At 47.9% G+C, this 21,241-nt stretch overlaps 1 protein-coding gene across 4 annotated transcripts; it reads right to left on the bottom strand.

Annotated features, from left to right (window-relative positions):
* Nucleotides 1–2,294: 2,294 nt before the first annotated feature.
* On the bottom strand, nt 2,295–13,031 carry LOC138521592 (keratin, type I cytoskeletal 47 kDa-like). Of its 4 annotated transcripts, none has more exons than XM_069634536.1 (8): nt 12,477–13,031; nt 9,991–10,073; nt 8,872–9,028; nt 7,471–7,632; nt 6,891–7,016; nt 5,545–5,762; nt 3,834–3,945; nt 2,295–2,854 (listed from the first exon to the last, which is right to left on the bottom strand). In XM_069634536.1, exons 1-8 carry the CDS (start codon nt 12,948–12,950, stop codon nt 2,756–2,758), a joined length of 1,431 nt encoding a protein of 476 aa, XP_069490637.1. In that variant the 5' UTR covers nt 12,951–13,031; the 3' UTR covers nt 2,295–2,755. The 4 variants fall into 4 exon arrangements, with proteins under 4 accessions (XP_069490637.1, XP_069490638.1, XP_069490639.1 ...); XM_069634537.1 differs by having other exon boundaries at nt 3,834–3,942; XM_069634538.1 differs by having other exon boundaries at nt 2,555–2,843; nt 3,833–3,945.
* Nucleotides 13,032–21,241: the final 8,210 nt, after the last annotated feature.

Raw genomic sequence — 21,241 nt, 5'->3', positions numbered from 1 at the left:
ACCCTATAGCTTGTGTAACCAATGGGACGTTGTGTATTTATTGTGTATTTAGTGAAGTTGATGGTGACCTGTTTGAAGGGAGGGTTTAACTGCCCCACCTGACGATAAAGAGCCTGCCACTTTCTTAGACTAGTAGGGAACATATACTTAGATGTTCCTTTAGACCCAATCACATTTGCCACTCGGTTTTTGTAGTTTGCTACGTAGGATGATGTTAGCAAATACATAAGTTGACATCCGCAATTATCAATTTTTGCTATAAAAAGAATGTTTTTTTATTAATTTCTTTGAGACCATGCTGTGAGATGTCCATTGTACTCCCTGTTTTAGATAATTGACATTAAAACAGTCAACCTTTTGCCAACTTTCTGAGTCAGTCTGATTATTGATGTTTGAGTATCTTCTGCATCCCCATTCATCTCAAAGTATTGCTACCTCATCTTAAGGGGCTGTGTCGGCTGTCCCGGTTCAGGGGCATCTCTCACAAGCCAACAATTATGTTCTATGTTTTTGTCACCAATGGAAATTTTTAGCATGGACCTGCTGATGATTGGAATTTGGAGTTTCCAGGCCCATTTCCCACTTATCAATCAACTTAAATGTGTGTTAGCCCACCATATAGTTTTGGACTCATTGCACTCTTGTGTGCCATTCTAGTCACAATTTACCCTACCTAATACTATCACAGTGATTGAAACATGATGGGGTATTCAATGGGCCTCATTATGACCCTGGCGCTAAGGGATTACCGGTACCGGTAAGGGTACCTGTACCGGTAATCCCTTAGCGCCTGATTACGAGGTCCCTTTGCGGGTTGGGGAATTTAACGCCTGTTTTTTGCAGGCGTTAAAAACCAACCCGCAAAGGGACCTTGGTGCTAAGTACGGTGCCGCAATTTGCGGCACCGTACTTAGCGCCTTCCCCATTCCCATTGAGCCCTAAGGGGCAAAAATGGGAATGGGGAAGGACCATGGTGGCATGGGGAATTACCGCCCCACCAACCTCGGAATGGGGCGGTAATTCCCCATTCCGCCATGGCGGTGTCGGTAAGTTACCGGCATGGACCATGGTGCTGTTAGCACCATGGTCCAACGCCAGGGTCGTAATGAGGCCCAATGTCATGAAATGTGGAGGAGGTGTTCATTTATACACCAGCGCACGATTGATGGATGTGGCTCACATGACAAATGCAGTGACATCTCTGGTGAGACTGCAAACTGTGATATGCTTACATCTTCAAAGTAGGCACTCACCCACTTGGAACAGGGCAGAATATTCAACGGATAATGAGAAGACAGGCACATTATACACACTTGCTTCCTCTGTTGCCCCTATATTGGTTTCCCTGTACAATGTTAACTTGAAGGTACAAGTCTATTGAGGCAACTACTACACTGGGTATAGCTCTTCATGGAATATGTTGACTGTTTCTATGTATTGGAAAGTTAGCTGTCATTACTAGCCAATGTTTCATGGCACTCAATGTAAGGACTTTGGATGGATGAAGGGCTGAGTCAGTCCTGCTTGGATTGGAATCTGAGTTCTGCAGGCAGGACACACATGACAGAGACTAGCACTTACTTCAATTAACTATTTTTCATTCCTCTATGCTTCAGAAAGTAGGGACATGAGCTACCACGACCAGACCCCATTGGTAAACAGAAGAGAATGACAGGTATTGCTTGCTTGAGTGAAACACTTTATTTCATGAAAGAGAGAAACAGATGAGCTTTTTACATTGAATGGGAACGGTTGGTCGAGCATCCATGGCATTTGAACATAATGTGATTTGACCAGGATACTTTTGACTGCAGGATTTCATTAAACATTATGTAGAAATAGTCGTGGAAATAAAAAAGAGGCTAGAGCAGTTTGAACACATTAGAAGAGCGACAATGCAGCCATGATAAAGGAAGGAGGAAGGGTTGGGGATATAACAGATTTAATAAAACGTCCCCTTCCTGCATAATCCCTGGAGTATATCCATACTCTGCACTGATACACCTTCTCAGAGCAAATTGGACTGCATTTGCATTTTTTTGCTTGTAGTGCCCATATAAACCTTTTAAGGGTAGAACTTTTGGATCTGGTAAATTGCCCTATTTTAGCCATGTTCCCATTAACCCCTTTCCCTTTCAATCCTTCTTTTGCCTGGCTTTTTTAATCCTCTCTTTTGCATCTATCTACACAACTCACACATTACTTTTTTCTATACAACACTTTATAAATCAAGAGATGAAGCAGGAGATTTAAGTCTTCTGCGTTTTTGCCAGATGCCCCTGTCTTTGAATGCCTTGCTTCAAGGGTCATGATGTGTGCACAAGAGCAATCAAACAGCCCCACCTCTTCTAACCAGCTTTCTGTTCTCAGGAGGCAGGGAAAAGGGAAAACAGAGATATTTAATATTGAAAGCCTATCTTACTCATGTATCCAAAAGCTACTCTGTGACATACATGTTTGTTCAGTTTTCAACATTTTCTTCCCCTGCCTTCCCTGCAGTTTTGACTTCATTATACCAGGAGCAAGGGAGGGGACACTCATAATTTTAAAGGTGTAATCTACTAGGCAGTTATATAATGCACACTTCTAATGTGTTAATCTTTGAGGCCTCTCTGTCTAAAGGCTTCATTTAGAAGAACTTTGAACTCTTAAATTCATCATGGCGCCAAGTTAAACTGAACGTAGTACGGCGTGGCTGTGTACGTTGTCTCTTTCTATTTCCTAGGCAAGCCAGCTCCTCTCTAACATCGTCTTCTTAATATTTCTGTTCAACCTCTTCGATGTGCGTTGCAACCACTCTGCCGTCGACGACTTCATCAATGATGGTCTTCACCATTCTGGTTCTGGTGGGATCGGGAGAATCGGCGGGAAAGAGCGAGAACAAATGAGAACTGGGTTACAGAAACACGAGGATCCTGACACATGTAATGTACTCAGCGGCCTCCTTTTGTGATGACGTGAAAAGCAGCAACCGTCATGCTACAGTGCCACAATGTAACCCCTAGAAATGGAGGCCTGGGCACCCACAACTGGTATTGGAGTCTCCCTGCTCTCATCATAAGATCAGTGTTCTTGTGTCAAGAGACACTGGGCAGATTACACGCTCAGTGGGAGGAGCTCAGAGTGATATTAGATGAAGGTGTGATTAATGTCAGTTATGGTAGTACACTGGCAGTGCCATATCCCACTCCTCAATCCATGATGGTCCCTTCTCCATTGACCTGACCAATGGACACATCTAACGGCACAGCAAACCCTGCTAGTGAAAGGCAAGAGGGGCCATCAATGACTGTGTTTACTTCTTGAGTGGGATCGCCCTTTATAGCTGTAGAACCTGTATCCCTCAAGATATAGAGGACTGCGACTTCCATGATCCCCCACTCTTAACACATCAGGTTAGCAGTGATGCATGTTATATTCAAAATTATTTGGAGAGCCAAAGCTGGCAGACCCCTGCTTCAGAAGGTGTGGCTTTCACACATTGATCACAGACACACACACACACACACACATCGTGTTGTCTCTTAGATTTGTAATGCTTGACTTCTGTGTGCTGAAACACAGATTGATATGCATTCTGGGAAATAAACTGAGACCTTAACGTCTCTCTTTTAAGCCACCTTGCATTATAGACTCTGAGTAAAATGTGAACTCAGAACTGGACATACCCCTACCCTGATGGCATTCCAGAGGCAATGACTACCAATGAAGGCACATGCTGCCATATATCCAACACCCATGACAACTCAGCAGAGTATCTGCTCTTACAACGTGGACATCGAGGATTGTAAGAAATGAGCGTGCCCAGGTCACTGGGCACACGCCTGCGTACCTTTCTTGCTATCCACAGACGACGTCGACGATTTCACTGCACTGGCACTGGACACTGTGGAAGATTTACTGGACGATTCCTGGAAGCTGGATTTGCTGGATTTGTTGGCGCTGCTGTTGCAAAATAAAAACAAAAATACATTTCAGTCAGTTACAGAATAAGTTGTGTGCCAATGATGATCTGGCAGATAGAGCAGTGCCCACCTCCTGCCATGATATCACTTGTTCCACTGCATCAGATCAAGAGAAATTCAGGACTGAGGAATAGACTCTCTCTTACAGGGAGAGGCCTACACTTGGATGTGCTTTGGGGGCCTTTGCAGAAGCAAGGCAGGCCTATGTTAGGCATAGCTCCACCTCAGGTGGTGCTGCTAATAATGGGAATACGTAGTGAGGCTTCTTTTGTTATTGACAGAATTCCCTTTCCAAGGTGGTCCATTCGAGCCTCCCCGCAGCTGACCTTCCCTATAATTCATGCATTGATGATTTATAGCTCAGGTGTGTCCTTCTTGGGTCTGTGAACATGTTATGGTTACCGGCGATGGCTGTGGCCATGACAGGGAAAGGGTTTGGTGACGCCATGGGCCCACTGATCACATTCTGAGTTCTTGCTTGACTTTGTGTAGTGCAAGGTCTGCGATGGAGAAGGGCCTCAACTTTTGTTTATGGAGTATAAAACAATGAGTCTGTGGGTGAATGAAGCACTATGAAGTTCCATGTGTCCATGAATGGCAAAGGTTACCGACTCCATTAAAGTCTATGGCCTGCCATGCTGTACCTTTATGTTTAAAAGCCCATTGGTGAGATGCATGTTGGTCAGTCGATGCTGGCAGGGAGTTGGACCACATTAAAGCCAACTCGGCCACTCTCTCTGGCCACGTGTAAAGCTGCATTAGAAGGGAGTGGTATTGAGGATGCATATGAATGTGATGCCATTCAAGTCTGGTGGGCCTCTGATGCTGGGCCTACTTAATTGATTGACTGATTAATTGCCAGATTGATAGAAAGGTTGATTTATCGTGTTACTAAAACCACACAGCCACGAACGTTACCCAGGGAAACGAGAAGACCACACATTAGGCTCTGATGACATTTTGAGAGCAGTTGGGGCTATGCATGAGAAAGATTCCATTGAAGTGTTTGGGGTCATTTATTTTGGCTATAACTGAGATTCCATTATGCACAGTATACTCTTTAGGATCCTTGCTGGTGGCTGTTCGAATGGCTCCTTCAAAGCCTGGAGCTGAGTGTGGCAATCCACAAGAGGTCTATGGTCATTCAATGTTATAGATCCATTTATAGTCATTCTGATTGAGAAGCTATTATGGGAATGTGAGCTACTGTTGCTGATTGTGTGCAAAGAACTAGTACAGTGTTTTTTCTTTTTTTTATTACTGCTAACATGCTTCAGTAATATCTGCTTGTGGGGGTCATTTGGAGCAGGTATGAGTGTGCATGGAAGCTTGCAGAGACATTGACAGGAGGGATGAGTGTGACAGGATAGACATCTCTGGGGCCACTCAGAATAATTATTGGTATCAGTGCATTAAAGTCAATGGGGCCATAGCTATGACTGCATTAAAGCCTGTGGGTCCTTTGGCTTTATTGAAATGTATGGTACCACTGCAGCTCCTTCTTATAGACAGCCTTGCAATGTGCTGATCCTGTCTCTAAAACGACATCCTTGAGCTATATATGAGTGTCTTTTCTTACTCAAACTCGCCGTCGAGAAGGCGTCGGTAGGTCTCGATCTCCATTTCCAGCCTCGTCTTGATGTCCAGCAGCTGCTGGTACTCCATGCTCTGCTGCTGCATGTCGGCGCGCAGCTGCATGAGCTGTTCCTCTAGGCTGCTGATTCGCTGCTGCATTTGACAGAGCTGTGCCCCGTAGCGTCCCTCTGTCTCTGCCAAGGTTGATTCCAGGGAGCTTTTCTGTGAAGAAACGCAGGGCATGTAAAGCAGGTGGCCTGACCACCACTGGCCGGAAGATCAAGAGTAACAAAGCTGTACTACAAAATCCCAGGTTCCCCGGCACACTAGAACACTAAGAGCAGGAGTAGAAAAACACTTGGATCTATGGTCAGTGGAGGGATGCTGGCAATTCAGGCAGTCTGACTCAACCTATCTAGCTCAAAGTTGCTGCATGGACTGTGGTGGAGTAGGATGGGGAGATAAGGAATGGCTGAAACTGCCACATATCTTTACCAATCCCAATGAAGCACAGAATATTTCATTTTAACTTTGATTCTTAGTGTTTCCAAACATTGGCCTGTTGGTTTTGTTTGTTGAAGCTTTGGAAGCACCTTTCATGAAATAAGGGTCTAAATGTTTCATTTTGGAGTATGGCTAGAAGAGAGCAGAGACATGAGAAGGGACACACAGCATAGGTATGCTATTGGTTATTTTTCTAACCAGTAACTGCCCAAAGCCATGCTAATCCCTATGGGCCATTCCCACCAACTCCCTGCCCCTCCCTGCTCAAAGCACATCCTCCAGGGATCTCTTTGAGCCAGCTCTTTCAAGCAGTAACAGTAAACTTTACGCTGTGCAAGCCTGCAAGGATAATTTCCAAGCAGTCTTTTGAGAGTGAATGGCTTACCTGCAGTTGTCACTAGTGAAATAAAAATACTTTAACCAAGTGTGTCTTCAGCCCCTTGGTTTATAAGCAATAAAGTCTTGTTAAAAACGTGCATTGGCAAAGCCAACCGTATGGGATTGTGTACAGGTAGTAGTACATAGGCATTTGCCATTCTCCGCTATCCCATACCTAAGTACATGCACCATTTTCCAGTTGTTCCCATCTTATTGCCAGGTAGTACCATTATGGCAGTGCGTGGCAAATTCCTATTTTATGCCTACACACAAAAAAACTATTGGCTTTGCCATGCTTGTATAAGGTCTATATAATTCAAATATCACTTTTCTGCATAAAGGCTAATGTTACTAGATATCTTTGTATCCAGAACTGCTGCTAAAATAATGGGAACATTATCAGAAGATGTGTAATAATACCTGGGGTTTAAAACATATTCCACTTGATTGCGAGAGAACGTCACTTACCATGGCCATCTGCGACTGCAGCTCAATCTCCAGCCCTTGCAGAGTCCGCCGAAGATCCGAAACCTCGCTCTTGCTCGACTGCACGCTGCTCACCTCCTGAGAGATCGCCGCTTTCAATTCCCCAGTCTGAGGCAAGAAACGTAAAGAGCATAGTTAAGGCTCCGCAGCCAGTGTGGAGTCCATTGTAATCAATGATGGGGTGGGCTGGTGCGTTTGGGAGCAGTGCTCCTCTACTTTTTCAAAATAAGTTTTACTGTTCCTATACTTTTTTTTTTTTTAAAACTGTTCCGGAATGGTTCTGTTTTAAAATAAATGTGTAGGAAGAAGTTGAAACTTGCACTTCAGTGCACTGCCCTGAACGTTCCCTTAAACAGCAGGCGCATGTGTTTAGGGATTTGTATTGCGCGTGGGAGAGGGTGTATAGCAATGGGGTTTGTGGGGAGCGGGGACAGGCCAGCAGAGAACATAGTTCCATTACTTCTTTTCGTACACTTCGACCACTGCTTGAACTGGGCGTAGGCATGTGATCATGTCCTGCGATTGGCGCCTCCCACACATGGTGCATGCGGGCTGCTCTTACCTGCTTCATGAACGCTGCTTCTGCGTCCCTGCGGTTCTTGTCTGCCAGCGCCTCGTAGTCAGCGCGCATGTCGTTCAGGATCTTGGTCAGATCATTGCCAGGAGCCGCGTCCATCTCCACACTCACTTGGCCGGCAGCACTGGATGAAACGCCTTGCAATTCCTGAGGACAACAAGTAGCCCATTGGTTTTCAACTGGAAGGAACTGGAGCAAAGTACCTATGTGTCCCGTTTGTTGGACACTAGCTTTCATGGAAGAGGCCATGGGGCTGCATTAGAAGGAAAGGAATTCCTGTGTTTACAGAACATGAATTAAACGTAATGAGAAGGAAGCTTCATCACGTGACTTAAAAACCCAAACTAGAATCTTAAAAGACACTGGGTTTGACTATGCCACACCTCCCTCCATGATGGCACTCCCGGTCAGATTGATTGCCACTAAATTGATTGTATCCTTTTCACCAAAGAATAACCTCTTCCAATAGACCACAGTTCCTCCCTACAGGTCAGGGGTTTGCAACCTGTGGATCTCCAGATGCATTTGACTACAACTTCCATGATCCCACACCATTGATCATGGTGGTGTGGACTGTTTGAATTTGTAGTCCAAACAACTGGCGATCCAAAGGTTGCAGACCCCTGCTGTATGTCAAACGGCCATCCAATAGACCACAGAAAGGTACACTAGACCATGTCCTTTCCACAAGATGGCATCCATTCCTCTGGGCTACACCCTTTTCACAGAACAACATATTCTCTCATTACATCAACCACCACTTTAGAGCACACACCCTCCCACAACATGGCACCTAATAACACTAAGCACAGATACTTCGGCAAGATGGCACATCTCTTCCACTAGATCATAGCTCCTCCCACAATATGTAAGCACTCTCACACTAACTAGATCCCGTCCTTTTATTTGATCATGCCTCCATCACTAGAATTCAAACAATCCACTAGGAAGGACCACCTCTCAATTGGTCAGACCACCATCTTCTACTAGGCAACCTCTCCTCCCATAAAACCACACCTCTCAGTAGACACACCACCTTCTGCCACTGGATCAAACCTCCTACAAGACTGCAGCACTTTCTCTAGTCCATAGATCCCCAATAAAACCATAGCCCCCCGCATTGAAGACACCTCTCAATTGGTCACACCACCATCTTCCACTAGGCAACCTCTCCTCCCATAAGACCACAGCTCTCAGTAGACACACAACTCCTTCCGTGGCTGTAATATACACCAGCACTCTACTTTGTGAGTGCTGAAAACATCAGGTGTCCATTCCACTTCCAACAGGAGTCGGGCAGTGTTGGACTAGAAGACGCACTAAGCCGGGCTTCAGAGATGAGCTAAGTCTCATGCTGGTTTCCACGTTTGGACTCTGGCACTGTACCTCTTGGTGGTTCTTCTTGAGGAAGGCCAGCTCCTCGGTCAAGCTCTCGATCTGCATCTCCAGGTCAGATCTGGACATGGTCAGCTCATCCAGGACCCTGCGTAGACCATTGATGTCAGCCTCCACACTCTGGCGCATGGCCAGTTCATTCTCGTACCTTGAACGACAAAGACAGGGTGTAGGAGTTAATGACTGTGAGCAAGAGTTTGAGCCTGTTCCCTCCTGATATGATATATGTTATTTATAACACGCTTAAAACCCAGAGGTCTCTAAGCGCTGAACCAAGGATCTGTGTTGCTACGTGTTGTCATGCTTCCAAGGTGAGTACGTTGCCCCTAAATTGTCCTCCCGAGACAATATCCAGCTGTTAGCCCCACAGGAGGCTGCTACATGCTACGCAATGCAAAAGAAGCGGGCAGAGCTGGGGACTCATTCTCTGGGTTTAGATACACCACTCATGACAAGTTCTCTGTGGGTGAATAGGTTGAATTGTATTATTATTATTATTATTATTATTATTTATTTATTTATTTAATGTGTTTTAGTATAAAACTTTACACAAAGTATCAGTAATATAAAAAAAAGACAAAAAATATCAAATGTCAGATAGAATTCCATAAAATCCCATAAAATTATCAACAAGTCATACATAAAATCACAGTACATCACAGGGACCTATCCTAACAGGCATTAAACATTACGTATTTAATCTCTCGAACGAGCAGTGACCTCTTGTTCTTGCAATAAAGTTCCACCCATCAGGCTCGGACTGCACAGACAGTCCCATGGCTGAACCCAAAATGCAGAATGCTGGTGTGGGCCAATTTTTGCTTAAAGTGGGCCACTTTTTTGGCCAATGTGGGCCAGTTTGATGAGTTACTTGGCTATGCAGCTAGTAGTTTTGACCAGTGTTACTGAATGAATATTCTTTAAAATGCACAATTTGCATCACATTTTAACAAAAAATAATAATAAAAAAAAAAATAATAAACCCTTGGGTATAATTCAAACAGTCTGTCACTAAAGAAATGAATAGCCATTTGCAACTCTGGCACACTTTTTCATTGGTGCCCGAGACAATTGGATGGCCCAGTCCGACCCTACCAGCCATATACTCACTTGAGCTTGAAGTCATCAGCTGCCAGCCTGGCGTTGTCGACCTGGAGCAACACGCGGGCATTGTCAATGGTTGCAGCGCTGATCTGTAAAATGGGTCAAAGCACAGGGAGGTCTTCAGTCTGCAATCACTTACTATGGACCAGCCTGACCATTGAACTATCAATCACTCAACTCTGAATATGAAGAACAAGTCATCAAAGCCTGTTTCTTTTTGTTGTAAAGGTGCTTTCGTGGCACAGCATTACCCAGTGGGCCATGGGTTCCATGTACTCAAGGTCCCTTGTCATTGAGTACATGGCTGGCTTGAGTGCATCAGTGCTGGCTGGCTTCAGACATCAGTGCTAGCTTCAAGCTAAATTATATGCATCATTCAATAGACAAAACTACAAGTCCCAGCATGCAATATGATATTGGCTAAAACGACATGATAGCATAGAGGTGGCTCTGGGGGCATGGAGTTAGTTAGCAGAAATGGATTTGTGGTGTATAGGAGGTGTAAGGGGAATGTTCTGGGGTTATACACGGGACATTTTGCCAATAGCTGAATGGTTTTAAACTAAGCCATGTGCGTAGGAACCTCAATGAATTAACGTGCATTGGTGTATCCCATAACACACATGTGCGTGAGTTGGCAGTCTAGGTCCACCGCCGGGTGGGCAGCTGTGCACGCGTCACAGAGCCCCCATTTCTACGTATGGGTACTCTCAGCAGAGAGGCCTATGGTGGAAGGGGAAATCTAGCAGCGTGAGCTATTGTGTCCCCTGTCTGCACACGCACCCTGCACACTGGTGGGCAAGGGATTGGGCACTCATTCAAGTGCAGCATTTCAGTTTGCAATACTCTCGATTTAGCCTCAATCATGTGAGCTAGGCCCTGAATCACTGCATGCGCCTAGAAGTGAATCAGGTTGAAGTGTGCGCTATAGAACGGGGCGCTCGATCCCCTTCATCTATAAACAGTTAGGACGCAGTTTAATTTGCAGGCGAAAACAATGACTGTGTTTCGGACCTCCCATTCTAGCTAGAATTATTTCAAAACAACTGGCGTTGTGATGCGTTTTTTTAAACTACACAAGAAGCCATCATCGTGCAATTAATCTCTCCCTCTAAGGGTCTTTACGGCATGTGTACGTGAGCGATTAATCAGCTGCTGAAAGTTACCCATATGTGCCTCATATGTTTGGCATTTGTAACAAAAAAAATATTTTTAAAAAAGCAAAACGTTTACTAAAATATATATACCACCTGTAGAAACGCATTTGAATTAGAGTAAATTAACGGGTAAGTGTTGGCACATGTGGTTGCCCGGAAATCTCTACGGAGCCTGGTATTCTCGGGGGCTGCTTGTCATGTGCAAGGGCTGCTGCGTTTCGAGCGATCAGACAAGAGCGCTGTCAGCCTGTGCCAGCCTGTGCCAAGCCTGACTTTACTGCACTTCCTGCGGTCAGACACGAGCGCTGTCAGCCTGTGCCAATTAAGCCTGACTTTACTGCGCTTCCTGCGGTCAGAAACGAGCGCTGCCAGCCTGTGCCGATGTTGACTTTACTGCGCTTCCTGCGGTCAGACACGAGCGCTGCCAGCCTGTGCCAAGCCTGACTTTACTGCGCCTCCCGCAGGACCAACCTGGGGCTGTTCTTTCACGGGCAGGTGATCAGGGACCAGACGCCGAGCTGGTATCGATCCCATTGGCCCGCCGTGGGGAGAACGCGCTGCAACTTGAAATAACGAACTGTTTCCATCTCAGAGACGGGCTCCCCGGAATCCCAGAGGATGCACGTGCGCCTGGAGTGCGGCCCTGGGGAGCCTGAGAGGGCAGCGCCCTGAGCAGCGGTTTTCAGACTGGGGGGCTGCCACCAGTGAGGGGCCTGAAGGATCGCCGGAGGAGGCGAGGGGGGTAATGCTGTACAAAAACTGGGCACGGTAACTGTTGGGGGAGGAGGGGACCATTAAACACTATTTATCCTCAAGCTGGCTCGACAACAGCATGTTTACTCAAGGGGGGGGGCATGAATAAGCTTGAATAGCGCTGTTCTATGGGGGTGGAGGGTGCCCCGTTACCATTACCCCCATTGCCCGGTCACTCTGTGCGGCCACACCCTGTGTTCTAGGAGGTGCAGGACACACGTCACGTTTAACGCTTGCATGTTCCTGGGGCAGGACCGCGCATGTACATGTCCCACTTTGATCATGTCAGGTGTGAGTGGCACCTCCTGTCCTTTAGATGTGTTACATTGCCGTCTGGCACTTGTAGTCCCACGCTTGGGGGTGAAGCGCCGTAACAAGTGCCGAAAGGCACAGGCAGCGCTAGATGTCTCCGCTCCTACCTGACATGGGCCCAGCTTCGTGTCTCAGCAGAAGGGTGTAATCCCAAGGCCTCCTGAACTGGGGCCCTCGGGGCCCTGCTGTGGGATCGCTGTTCCAAGACACATGCATGTAAGACAAGGCATTGCGCGGATGCTACGGTGAGTACCTCACGTGGCCACTTACTTTGGCACGCAGGTCATCGATGATCTGGTAGTACTTGCTGTAGTCGCTGGCGGACCCGGCGGCGGCACTGCCCTGACGCTTCTGGTACCAGTCTCGGATCTTAGTCTCCAGCTCGGTGTTGGCCTCCTCCAGGGCCCGCACCTTGTCCAGGTAGGAGGCCAGGCGCTCGTTCAGGTTCTGCATCACCTGCTTCTCCCCAGCACCCCCAATGATGCCTCCTCCATCCCCACCACCTGAGCTGTAGCTGAACCCATAGCCCCCAGCCCCGCCACCCCCGGCACCGCCACCAAAGCCCCCCGAAAAGCCTGCCCCAGCCCCACCACCGAAGGAGCCCCCACCAAAGCCAGAGCCACCAGCGCTGGCATAACTCTGCCTAGCGGTGCTGAAGGACACGGACTCCCCGCCCCCAAACATGCTGCCCCTGCTGGGGAAGCTCTGCATGGACTGGCTGGAGAAGCCTCTCCTGGTCTGCATGGCTGCTGCTGGGTCAGGTAGAGTGGCCTTGGGTCTGCTTCAGGTGTCAGGAGCACGGAGTACACTCTAGCCACCTCGGGCTGGCCCATTTATAGCCCGAGTAGGGGAGTTGCATTTCAAACTTCTCCCTTCCCCTCCACACCCCTACCCCCCGCCCGGCCACCACACCCCTACCCACGCACGGAGAAGAGCAATCGCTTGCAGCCAGCTCAGCATCTGCTCCACAAAAGCGACCTGCCCACTCGCCTTGAAAATATGTCGCCCTGAGACTGTTTCTCATCTTCGTGAGGGGGACATAGGGTGGGGCTCAAAACTCGCCTTTCAAGCAAATGTCTTTCATCCCTTTGAGAGGCACGTTAAGCGCTGCCTGTCATCCCCCATCACCGCGGCTGAAGACGCCCTTCGACGGTAGAGACGAGCCTGCAGTAGCAGGAAGGTTCTGGATAACCAGCAGTGGGACTCCTCGAGGCACTACCAAACGACCAATAGCAGGCGCTGATATCCCACTGCCTGGCACCGGCCGGATACCCACAGGACAGGTTCCTGCTCTCCAGCCTGGCGTCCCACGCCCACATGTGCTCACAGTACTCCCACAGACCAACTCCTGGAGCTCCGAAATTAAGATGTGTCCTTGTAAATAGGTGTGCATATGGTGGAACCGAGACAGGCCTCGCTGACAAAAAAAAAAAAAAAAAAAAACTATGTATGTGCGCAGAAAGAGGATGACTCTGGTGACACCTCTGCGCCCCCCTGAAGTGATTGATTATTAGCCTTTTTATAGCGCTTCTATAATATATATATATATATATATATATATATCGGTCGACAAGCCGGGGCAACCGCCTGGGTTGCTGCCATGCCAGATCACGGTGTGTGTGAACTTCCAGGGCACCAGTGGTCCAAGGATGAATATCGGTTCTAAACCATCAATCAGCCCCACACTTCTCGAACGCCAAAAGGGATCCAAACAGATTGGAACAGAGGTAAATTACAGACTTCCTTGTCCAATTTTGGTAACGTGAACGGAACTGCAGGCTTATCTCCGCAAGGTTGTGGATCGTTGATTTGTTGCAACACAACGAAAATACAATTATTACCCAATGATAAAACAGACTGTCCAGTCATGGTTGTATTAAAATATCTACTTTATTATTATTACAACAGACAGTTCTAGCACACTACAAAATACAACCCACCCTGTAAAGAAACACAGAAGACAGACAGTTTTACCAAGGAAAGGGATGCACTCTGTCTACTGACAGGAAGGGAGTCAGTAACGCAATCATTCTTAACTGTTCAAGGTTATTTATTTTCTACACCTAGGAAGTAAGGGGTTACAAGTGTCACTAGGGCCTTCAGAGAAGGTCCAGGGGGACAGAACCACAATGTACCCGGTGCTTGAGAAGATCTTGATGCTCAACAGCATTGAGTCTGTTTCAGGGCGCTTTTGAGTTTATGGCCCATTGAAACGTGTATATGTAATGAATTGGACTACACAAGAGTAATTCTGAGTCCAAATAACCAGACAAACTCAAGAAGATGGCAAGTTACATTTTTATTAAGAATTATCTGAAACCGGGAGGTTACAATCAACATCAACAGACATATACTCAGTCTCTGATTGATTTTCTTTCCTCAAAAAATACAATTCATATACTCCTTTATGCTTCAGAGTGACATCATAGTATGTGGCAATAGTGAAAATAACCTATACTGGGTTGGGATTGGTTAAGGGAGACATCTAGACATACAATCATATAGGAGCTAGGATTTTATTTGGCTGTCCTTTATTAAGTGGACAATTTATGCCTACCACTGCAAACATATCATTTTAGAAACACTAGCTACATCTAAGGGTGTACCAAATAGTACATTTACAGGCCGATTCATGGAATTAATGTGCGCTGAAAATTTCCGCGCAAGCGTACAAAAGCGTGCAAATCGCAGTGCAAGTGCGAAAATCGCAGCAAAACCCACGCACATTGATTCATGGAAGTCTGTGCGCATGTAAAACCATGGATGTGCACTAAAATCCTGCATGGCGCACGCGGGCGCACACAACATCAAGCAGCGTGCGCTACGCACACAGCAAAAGCACACATAGCGCAGCGCACACAACTAAAGTAGGCAGAACACGGAACGTAACACGAGGAATGGGGAACAACGTGTGAAAATGTGGGCGTTATGGGGGAAGTACAGGAGGCAAATGGGCGGAACGCCCACACGCGTGCCTACAACACGTATTCATGGAATGGAACAGGGCTAACGCGTGCGCCAAAAAAGACGCGCTAAACCGGAAACATGTACGCCAGCAGGAAGCAAGCGTACGTGGACCCGCACAACATAAAAGTGCACGCAAACAACAAACATGCTCAGATGCTACGATGAATATACCGTTCCTCGCAGCAGTGGTCGTGGTATACCGCAGGAGGAGGAGGAGGATAGTCAGGCCCATAATTTTTACACCCAGAAACAGCATTTTTGGGATGCCTGATGACCAGGTGTATGGGAGGTACAGGTTTCCACCTCACATAATACTTGACCTGGTGAGTGAGTGGGAGGATGACCTCAAATCACCCACCCTGTGTTCCCAAGCACTGAGCCCCTTGGAAAAGGTGCTTAATGTACTGCACTTCTTGGCCACTGGATCATTTCAGTGGACAAGTGCTGTAGTGGGGGGGTGTCACAGGACACGCAGTCACGCTGCCTACACCAGGTGTTGGCCATCATGACTGCACGCCCATCAGTCCGCAGGCACATATACCTGCTTAGAACACCTGCAGAAAGGCATGCTGCCATCCAGGATTTTTATGGGGTGGCACACTTCCCCAAAGAGCTAGTTGCCATTGATTGCACCCAAGTGGCTCTACGTCCCCCCAGGGAATCTAAACACATCTATAGAAACTGCAAGCACTGGCATTCCATCAATGTGCAGGTAGTATGTGATGCCAAGGGAATCATCACCTCAGTATATGCCAACTATACAGGGTCCACCCATGACAGTTTCATTTACAGAATGTCAACCCTAAACCGGGACCTAGAAGCTGTGCGGCATGGCGATACATGGCTGCTCGGTGAGTATAAATGCTGCTACACATGCATGCATGCAGATACTGAGTAATGTCACAACCCCAGTAATGATACCCATCATCACCTCCCCAGGGGACAGTGCCTACCCTCTGAGTACCCACATGATGACGCCAATTCGGAACCCCACCACACCACCCGAGGTAAGATACAACACAGCCCATATTGCAACCCGGGGCATAGTGGAGCGCACATTTGGAGTGCTCAAGTCATGCTTTCGCTCCCTTGACCGTTCTGGTAGGCAGCTACTATATGCTCCCGTAGTAGTGTGCAGCATCATAGTGGCAGCATGTGTCCTGCACAACGTTGCAACACTCCGGGTCCTGCCGGTGGACATTGTGGTGCCCCCACATCCCCAACCACATGCACGGCCGCTGCGCATGGGAGGGGAAAGGGCACGTGTTGAGGCAACCCGTACGCAGCTGGTGGATAATTACTTCACCTAAATTCACACCCCTGTGGAGTACACACAGCCCTGGCACATACCAGCTGACAATCAATGATGATGACATAAGGGAGAGTCAACTGTCACAACCGTACCAGCCTGAGATTGGACACCTGGAAGTGTTACTTTGTGTGCATCCCTACCTACCGAAAGACAACCGATGCTGTGTCATTAAAAGACATACATCTATGCTGCAAGAATGATTACCCCCTTGCAAAACACAACATGAAAACATCTCCGCTACCCAACTTACCATGGCATGTCATGCAATGTGAAAGCAAACAAAGCAATGCACAAGACCTGACACAAGTGTCACAAAGTGCACTGTCCCAAATGGAAACTGCCCACAGACAATCTGCTCCCAGTAATCAATAACAAACAGCACACATGACCAAATACTTACCACCAACACAATACAGCAACACACCATGAAACATTGCAAAACCATGACAGTACTAAGTCAAAGTATTGGTAGTCTTACAACCTGAATAAGCCAGCACATCGACCCCTTCCAACTGTAGAGTGTTGCTGCCACGCAAATGTGTCAGTGTACTGCATACAACATTAACTCCATCTGCAAAGGAGACGGCCTTGTGAAGACATGAGAAAGGAACCTGCAAATTAGGAGGAAGACATGGATGCACAAGCACATATCAATACACCATGCAGTGTTCAATACAACAACAATACCCACTAGGGATGTCCACACAGTATTGACTACAGACTGCCCACACATCTCAAGGGAGCCCAATGTCACTGTGTAAGTCACTGTCACTTGGTCACACCCTTTGCAAGCCCATGCAAACGGGAAGCAGGAGGGGTGTGTGTGTCAGGAACCCAAGCATCTAACCCAAACTCAGGACAAGCCTGCATGTGCCCAGCCGGAATACACAGTGGATGCCCACGGGAACAACACAAGGCAACATACTGTAAAAAAAACAAACAAAAAAAAAATGGCCATGTGGGGTCCCAGGGCGGGGGCACCCAGGAGGTTCGAGGAGAGGGTGCACACCAACACCCACCTGCGTGGATGTTGTGAAAAATAAAAATACCTCCATGGGCTCATGGCCTGCACGGCTATGCCATTGTGGTAGAACTGCTGTCGCTCTCTTCACCCTCTGCTGCTGCATCAGGTGGTGGTGGCACTGTGGGAGGCAGCCAACGCAAAGCCCTGGTATGGTCCTCCATGGCAGCAAGCATGCAGGTCTGGAAGGTCTGATTCTGGAGGATTATAGTGCGCAGATCCCCATGCAGCACCTCACTGGTTGCCTGCAGTTCTGCACGCATGGCCTTGTGTGATGCCCGGATCTCCTCATGTGTTGCCTGCAGCTCAGCTGAGAGTGCACATGTGAGATGCTCCAGCTGCTGTTCAGCCCTAATATTTCGGGAAGACTCAAGTTCAAGCAGACTCTTCCTGAGATTATGGAGTTCTACCCTCAGGGTTTCCCTGTGGCCCTGTGACTCTATTGATATGGATTTGCGCAGAGTCTCCAGTGCCGCCCGTCGGTCCCTGTTGGACGCCAACATGTTTTCCCTGTGGAATTGGCAAATGGAGTCTGTTGCCTGCTGTTGTTGCTCCATCTGCCTTTCAGGGGGGATAATGGAAGTGACCACCCTCTCCTTTGCCTGAGCCATCATTTCAACTGATGCTGCTTGTTGGGTTGCCATACTGTACATGGAGTTTTCCCATACAGTATTGCCTGGTGGCGCACAGCCACCACGTCGGCGGGCACCACACCTGTTTGGGGCAAGGTGATCTGCACCTTGCTGTGCTGGCACTGCATGAGGCTGCAGAACTGCATTCCCCCTCTGATCTGCTGGCCCTGGAACAGGATCAGATGTTGTGGAGTGTGACCCTGCATCCGTAACCACCAAAGGTGGACCTACCAACACTGACATCCCCATAGAGCGTTCTACCCCTGGTGCAGGTGGGTTGGACAGAACAGAAACCCTGCCAGAAGAACTCATCTGCGACAGCACATAAGCCTCATCATCCTACCCAGCACCTGAATAGAGGTCTGGGGAGGTGAACCCAGAGACACTCCTGGACAATATGTTCTGCAGTAAGAAAGGGTTTTCACCCACCACCACACCACGTGCTCCACTGTTGCCTGGTCGTGGCTGAGATTCCTCCTGGGTCTGCCCCATCTCCTCAACCTCACCAGCATCAAGTGTGTCTTCACCTGCAAAAACATGAAATACAACAAATGGAAACAGGCATGAGCACCATAGCACACACATAGGCCTGACAAGACAGATATCATGTACATGCTTAACACATGTCCCACATGACTATAACCCTGGCATGCATGCACTGTCAATGAGATGGAAGGGGAGTCAAAAAGGCAGACACTGAGGACACCAAGATGGAAAAGCAACACATTTGCTGCATGCTGGGTAGCACTGGCATCACACATTAACCTGTGAGTGGCCTGTCCAATACACATACATGACACATGCCAGCACACAGATGGCATGTAGCATAGCCTTGGTAAATTAGACAACTACAGTGATATGTCAGTGAATGAGTACTGTCACCCATCCATGTGAGATGGACATGATGAGATGAAAAATGCTAAATAGTGTGGCAAAAAATGCATGTGCCACACACTGCAACACATCCAGTGTACAATAATACAGTGATTGTAGGCAGGTGTACACATCAATGGTTGCTCGCTTTAACATGACAGGTAACAACTATCATGTTCCACATGCAAACAGGCCCTAAAAATAAATTGCAGCAGGCCAATACTCTATCGCCCTGAATGGTCTAATCATTCACATAACCAGGTAACACATGTGGCACAATGTGTGGTGTAAACAATGACAGAAGCATGGCACATATGTGGCATTAGGGCTGAAAAAAGCATAGCAAAAATGTGATAATAGAAACAATCAGCCTGAATGAACACAGAAAAAAAACAGAACAATGTTGTTGCAAGATTACAATTCAAGGGCAACTTTAGTAATGTTGGGCTAATTGGCTACTGTGGGCAGAAGGGATACTGTCATACCCAAATCCAAGGCACGTGAATGTATTGGAGGAAGCACATGGGTGACCCATAACACTCAGGAGTACAAACCCTCAACCTGGCACTCAATCAGAACCCGTTAAATCAACAACATACACATGGGTTACACACACATGCATGGGCACTCACCGGACAATGTGTTGTAATCAGGTAGGTCTCCCATGCCTTGGATCCGTTCCTCTTTAACAAAGGTTCCAGCAACAGACTCATGTTCAGTGAGTTTGTTGTCCTCTGGTGGAGACCCACCGCCAGTCACCAGAGTAGCGCCATGATTTGAGGCCAGCTTGTTCTTTGCTCTGTGTTTTAGGTCATTCCACCGCTTGTAGCAATCATCAGCTGTGCGCCTCACAAATCCAAGGGCACTTATGCGGTCCGCGATGGTCTTCCAGTGTGCCCTACGTTGACCAGGTGTTGTCTTGCACCCTGCAGTCACCACCATTTTGCGGCTATGTGCCGACACATTGGCCACAAGTGCATCAAGTTCGGTGTCATTAACGCTAGGCTTCCTTGACGTGCCGGAATGTGTAGCCGTGTCTGGGGTCTCAGCCTGTAGTGCCAGAGAACCCCTCTTCTTCTTTTTCAAAGGTGGATCGGAGCCTGAGTGGCTTACGCCGCTCTGGTCAGTAGGGGCAGTAGCACCGGTGGACTGGGTACTTGGAGTGTGCGAATGCACAATGACCATAGGTCTTGGTGCAGGCATTGGCTGAAGGTGATGTTGCAGGGGCAACGTCGGTTTGATGGACCTGGACGGACACTGTCCCGACTGGGAGACTCAGAGCTGGGGTGGATAGAGCTGCAGCTGCCCCTGCAGCCTCCCCACCCTGCCTACTTGGGGCAGCAGATGACATTGCTGCCCCAGATCCACATAGCCTGGTGACACCAACTTGCACCGCCACACGTGGCTTAGACTTGCTGACCTGGAAGTCAGCCTGGGAGTCATCCTGTGCTGGGTGAGGTGCCACAATGGTCTGGTCCAACAAGGGCTGAGCTGGGAATGGTGTCAGCTACATTTCCCACAACCATGGGGGGCATGGGTGTACCTGATTGGTCCTCCACACCTGGGGGTCTAGGGGCACCCTGCAAATCCTGGCCACATCTCCTACCACGTCCACCACGCCAACCTTTTGGAGGTCGGCCACCTTTGCCTCCCTTACCGCTTGGTCACCTCCCAACCATAGCACTGATGTTGTTGTGCGTATGGGAGTTGCAGTAAACGATTGTCCTGGGTAATTGGGGGTGAAAGGGGTAGGGTACTAGATGGAATTCATACCCTAGTGCTCTAGCAAGGCTGTCTGTGACCCCTGGGGAAGAAGTCAGGTCACGCAATGCAAAAGCACCCCGAAATCAAAAAATAACGTGCACACAACCCTTGTAGACCACGTGTGTGTGGAAAAATTAACCCGCACTACGCTGTGGCACCCAGAAACACAAAAATAAGCGTACGTGTAATACACGCAGTCTACAATGACCTCTGAAGGGGTACGTGACACACGGGGCGAGCACAGTTGGTAAATATGTACGCGACTCACCGTATGCCTGGAAAAAGAACGTGAAAAAGACGCGCATGTGTGCGTGGGCAACACCCCTGCCAAAAGAAGATTTGTACGCTGTCTGAGGAAACAGGACAAAAGAAGAAGTGAATGCTGTTTGAAGAAACAGGCCCAACCAAAAAAATTGAAAGCTGTCAGAGGTAACAGGGAGTACGGACTTGAAACGCCGTGAAGTAA

Source organism: Ambystoma mexicanum, chromosome 13 (assembly GCF_040938575.1).
Source record: "Ambystoma mexicanum isolate Mex_15411 chromosome 13, UKY_AmexF1_1, whole genome shotgun sequence".
Classification (NCBI taxonomy): Eukaryota; Metazoa; Chordata; class Amphibia; order Caudata; family Ambystomatidae; genus Ambystoma; species Ambystoma mexicanum.
Note: the sequence above shows the minus strand (reverse complement) of the source record. Positions and strands in the feature narration are given on the sequence as shown.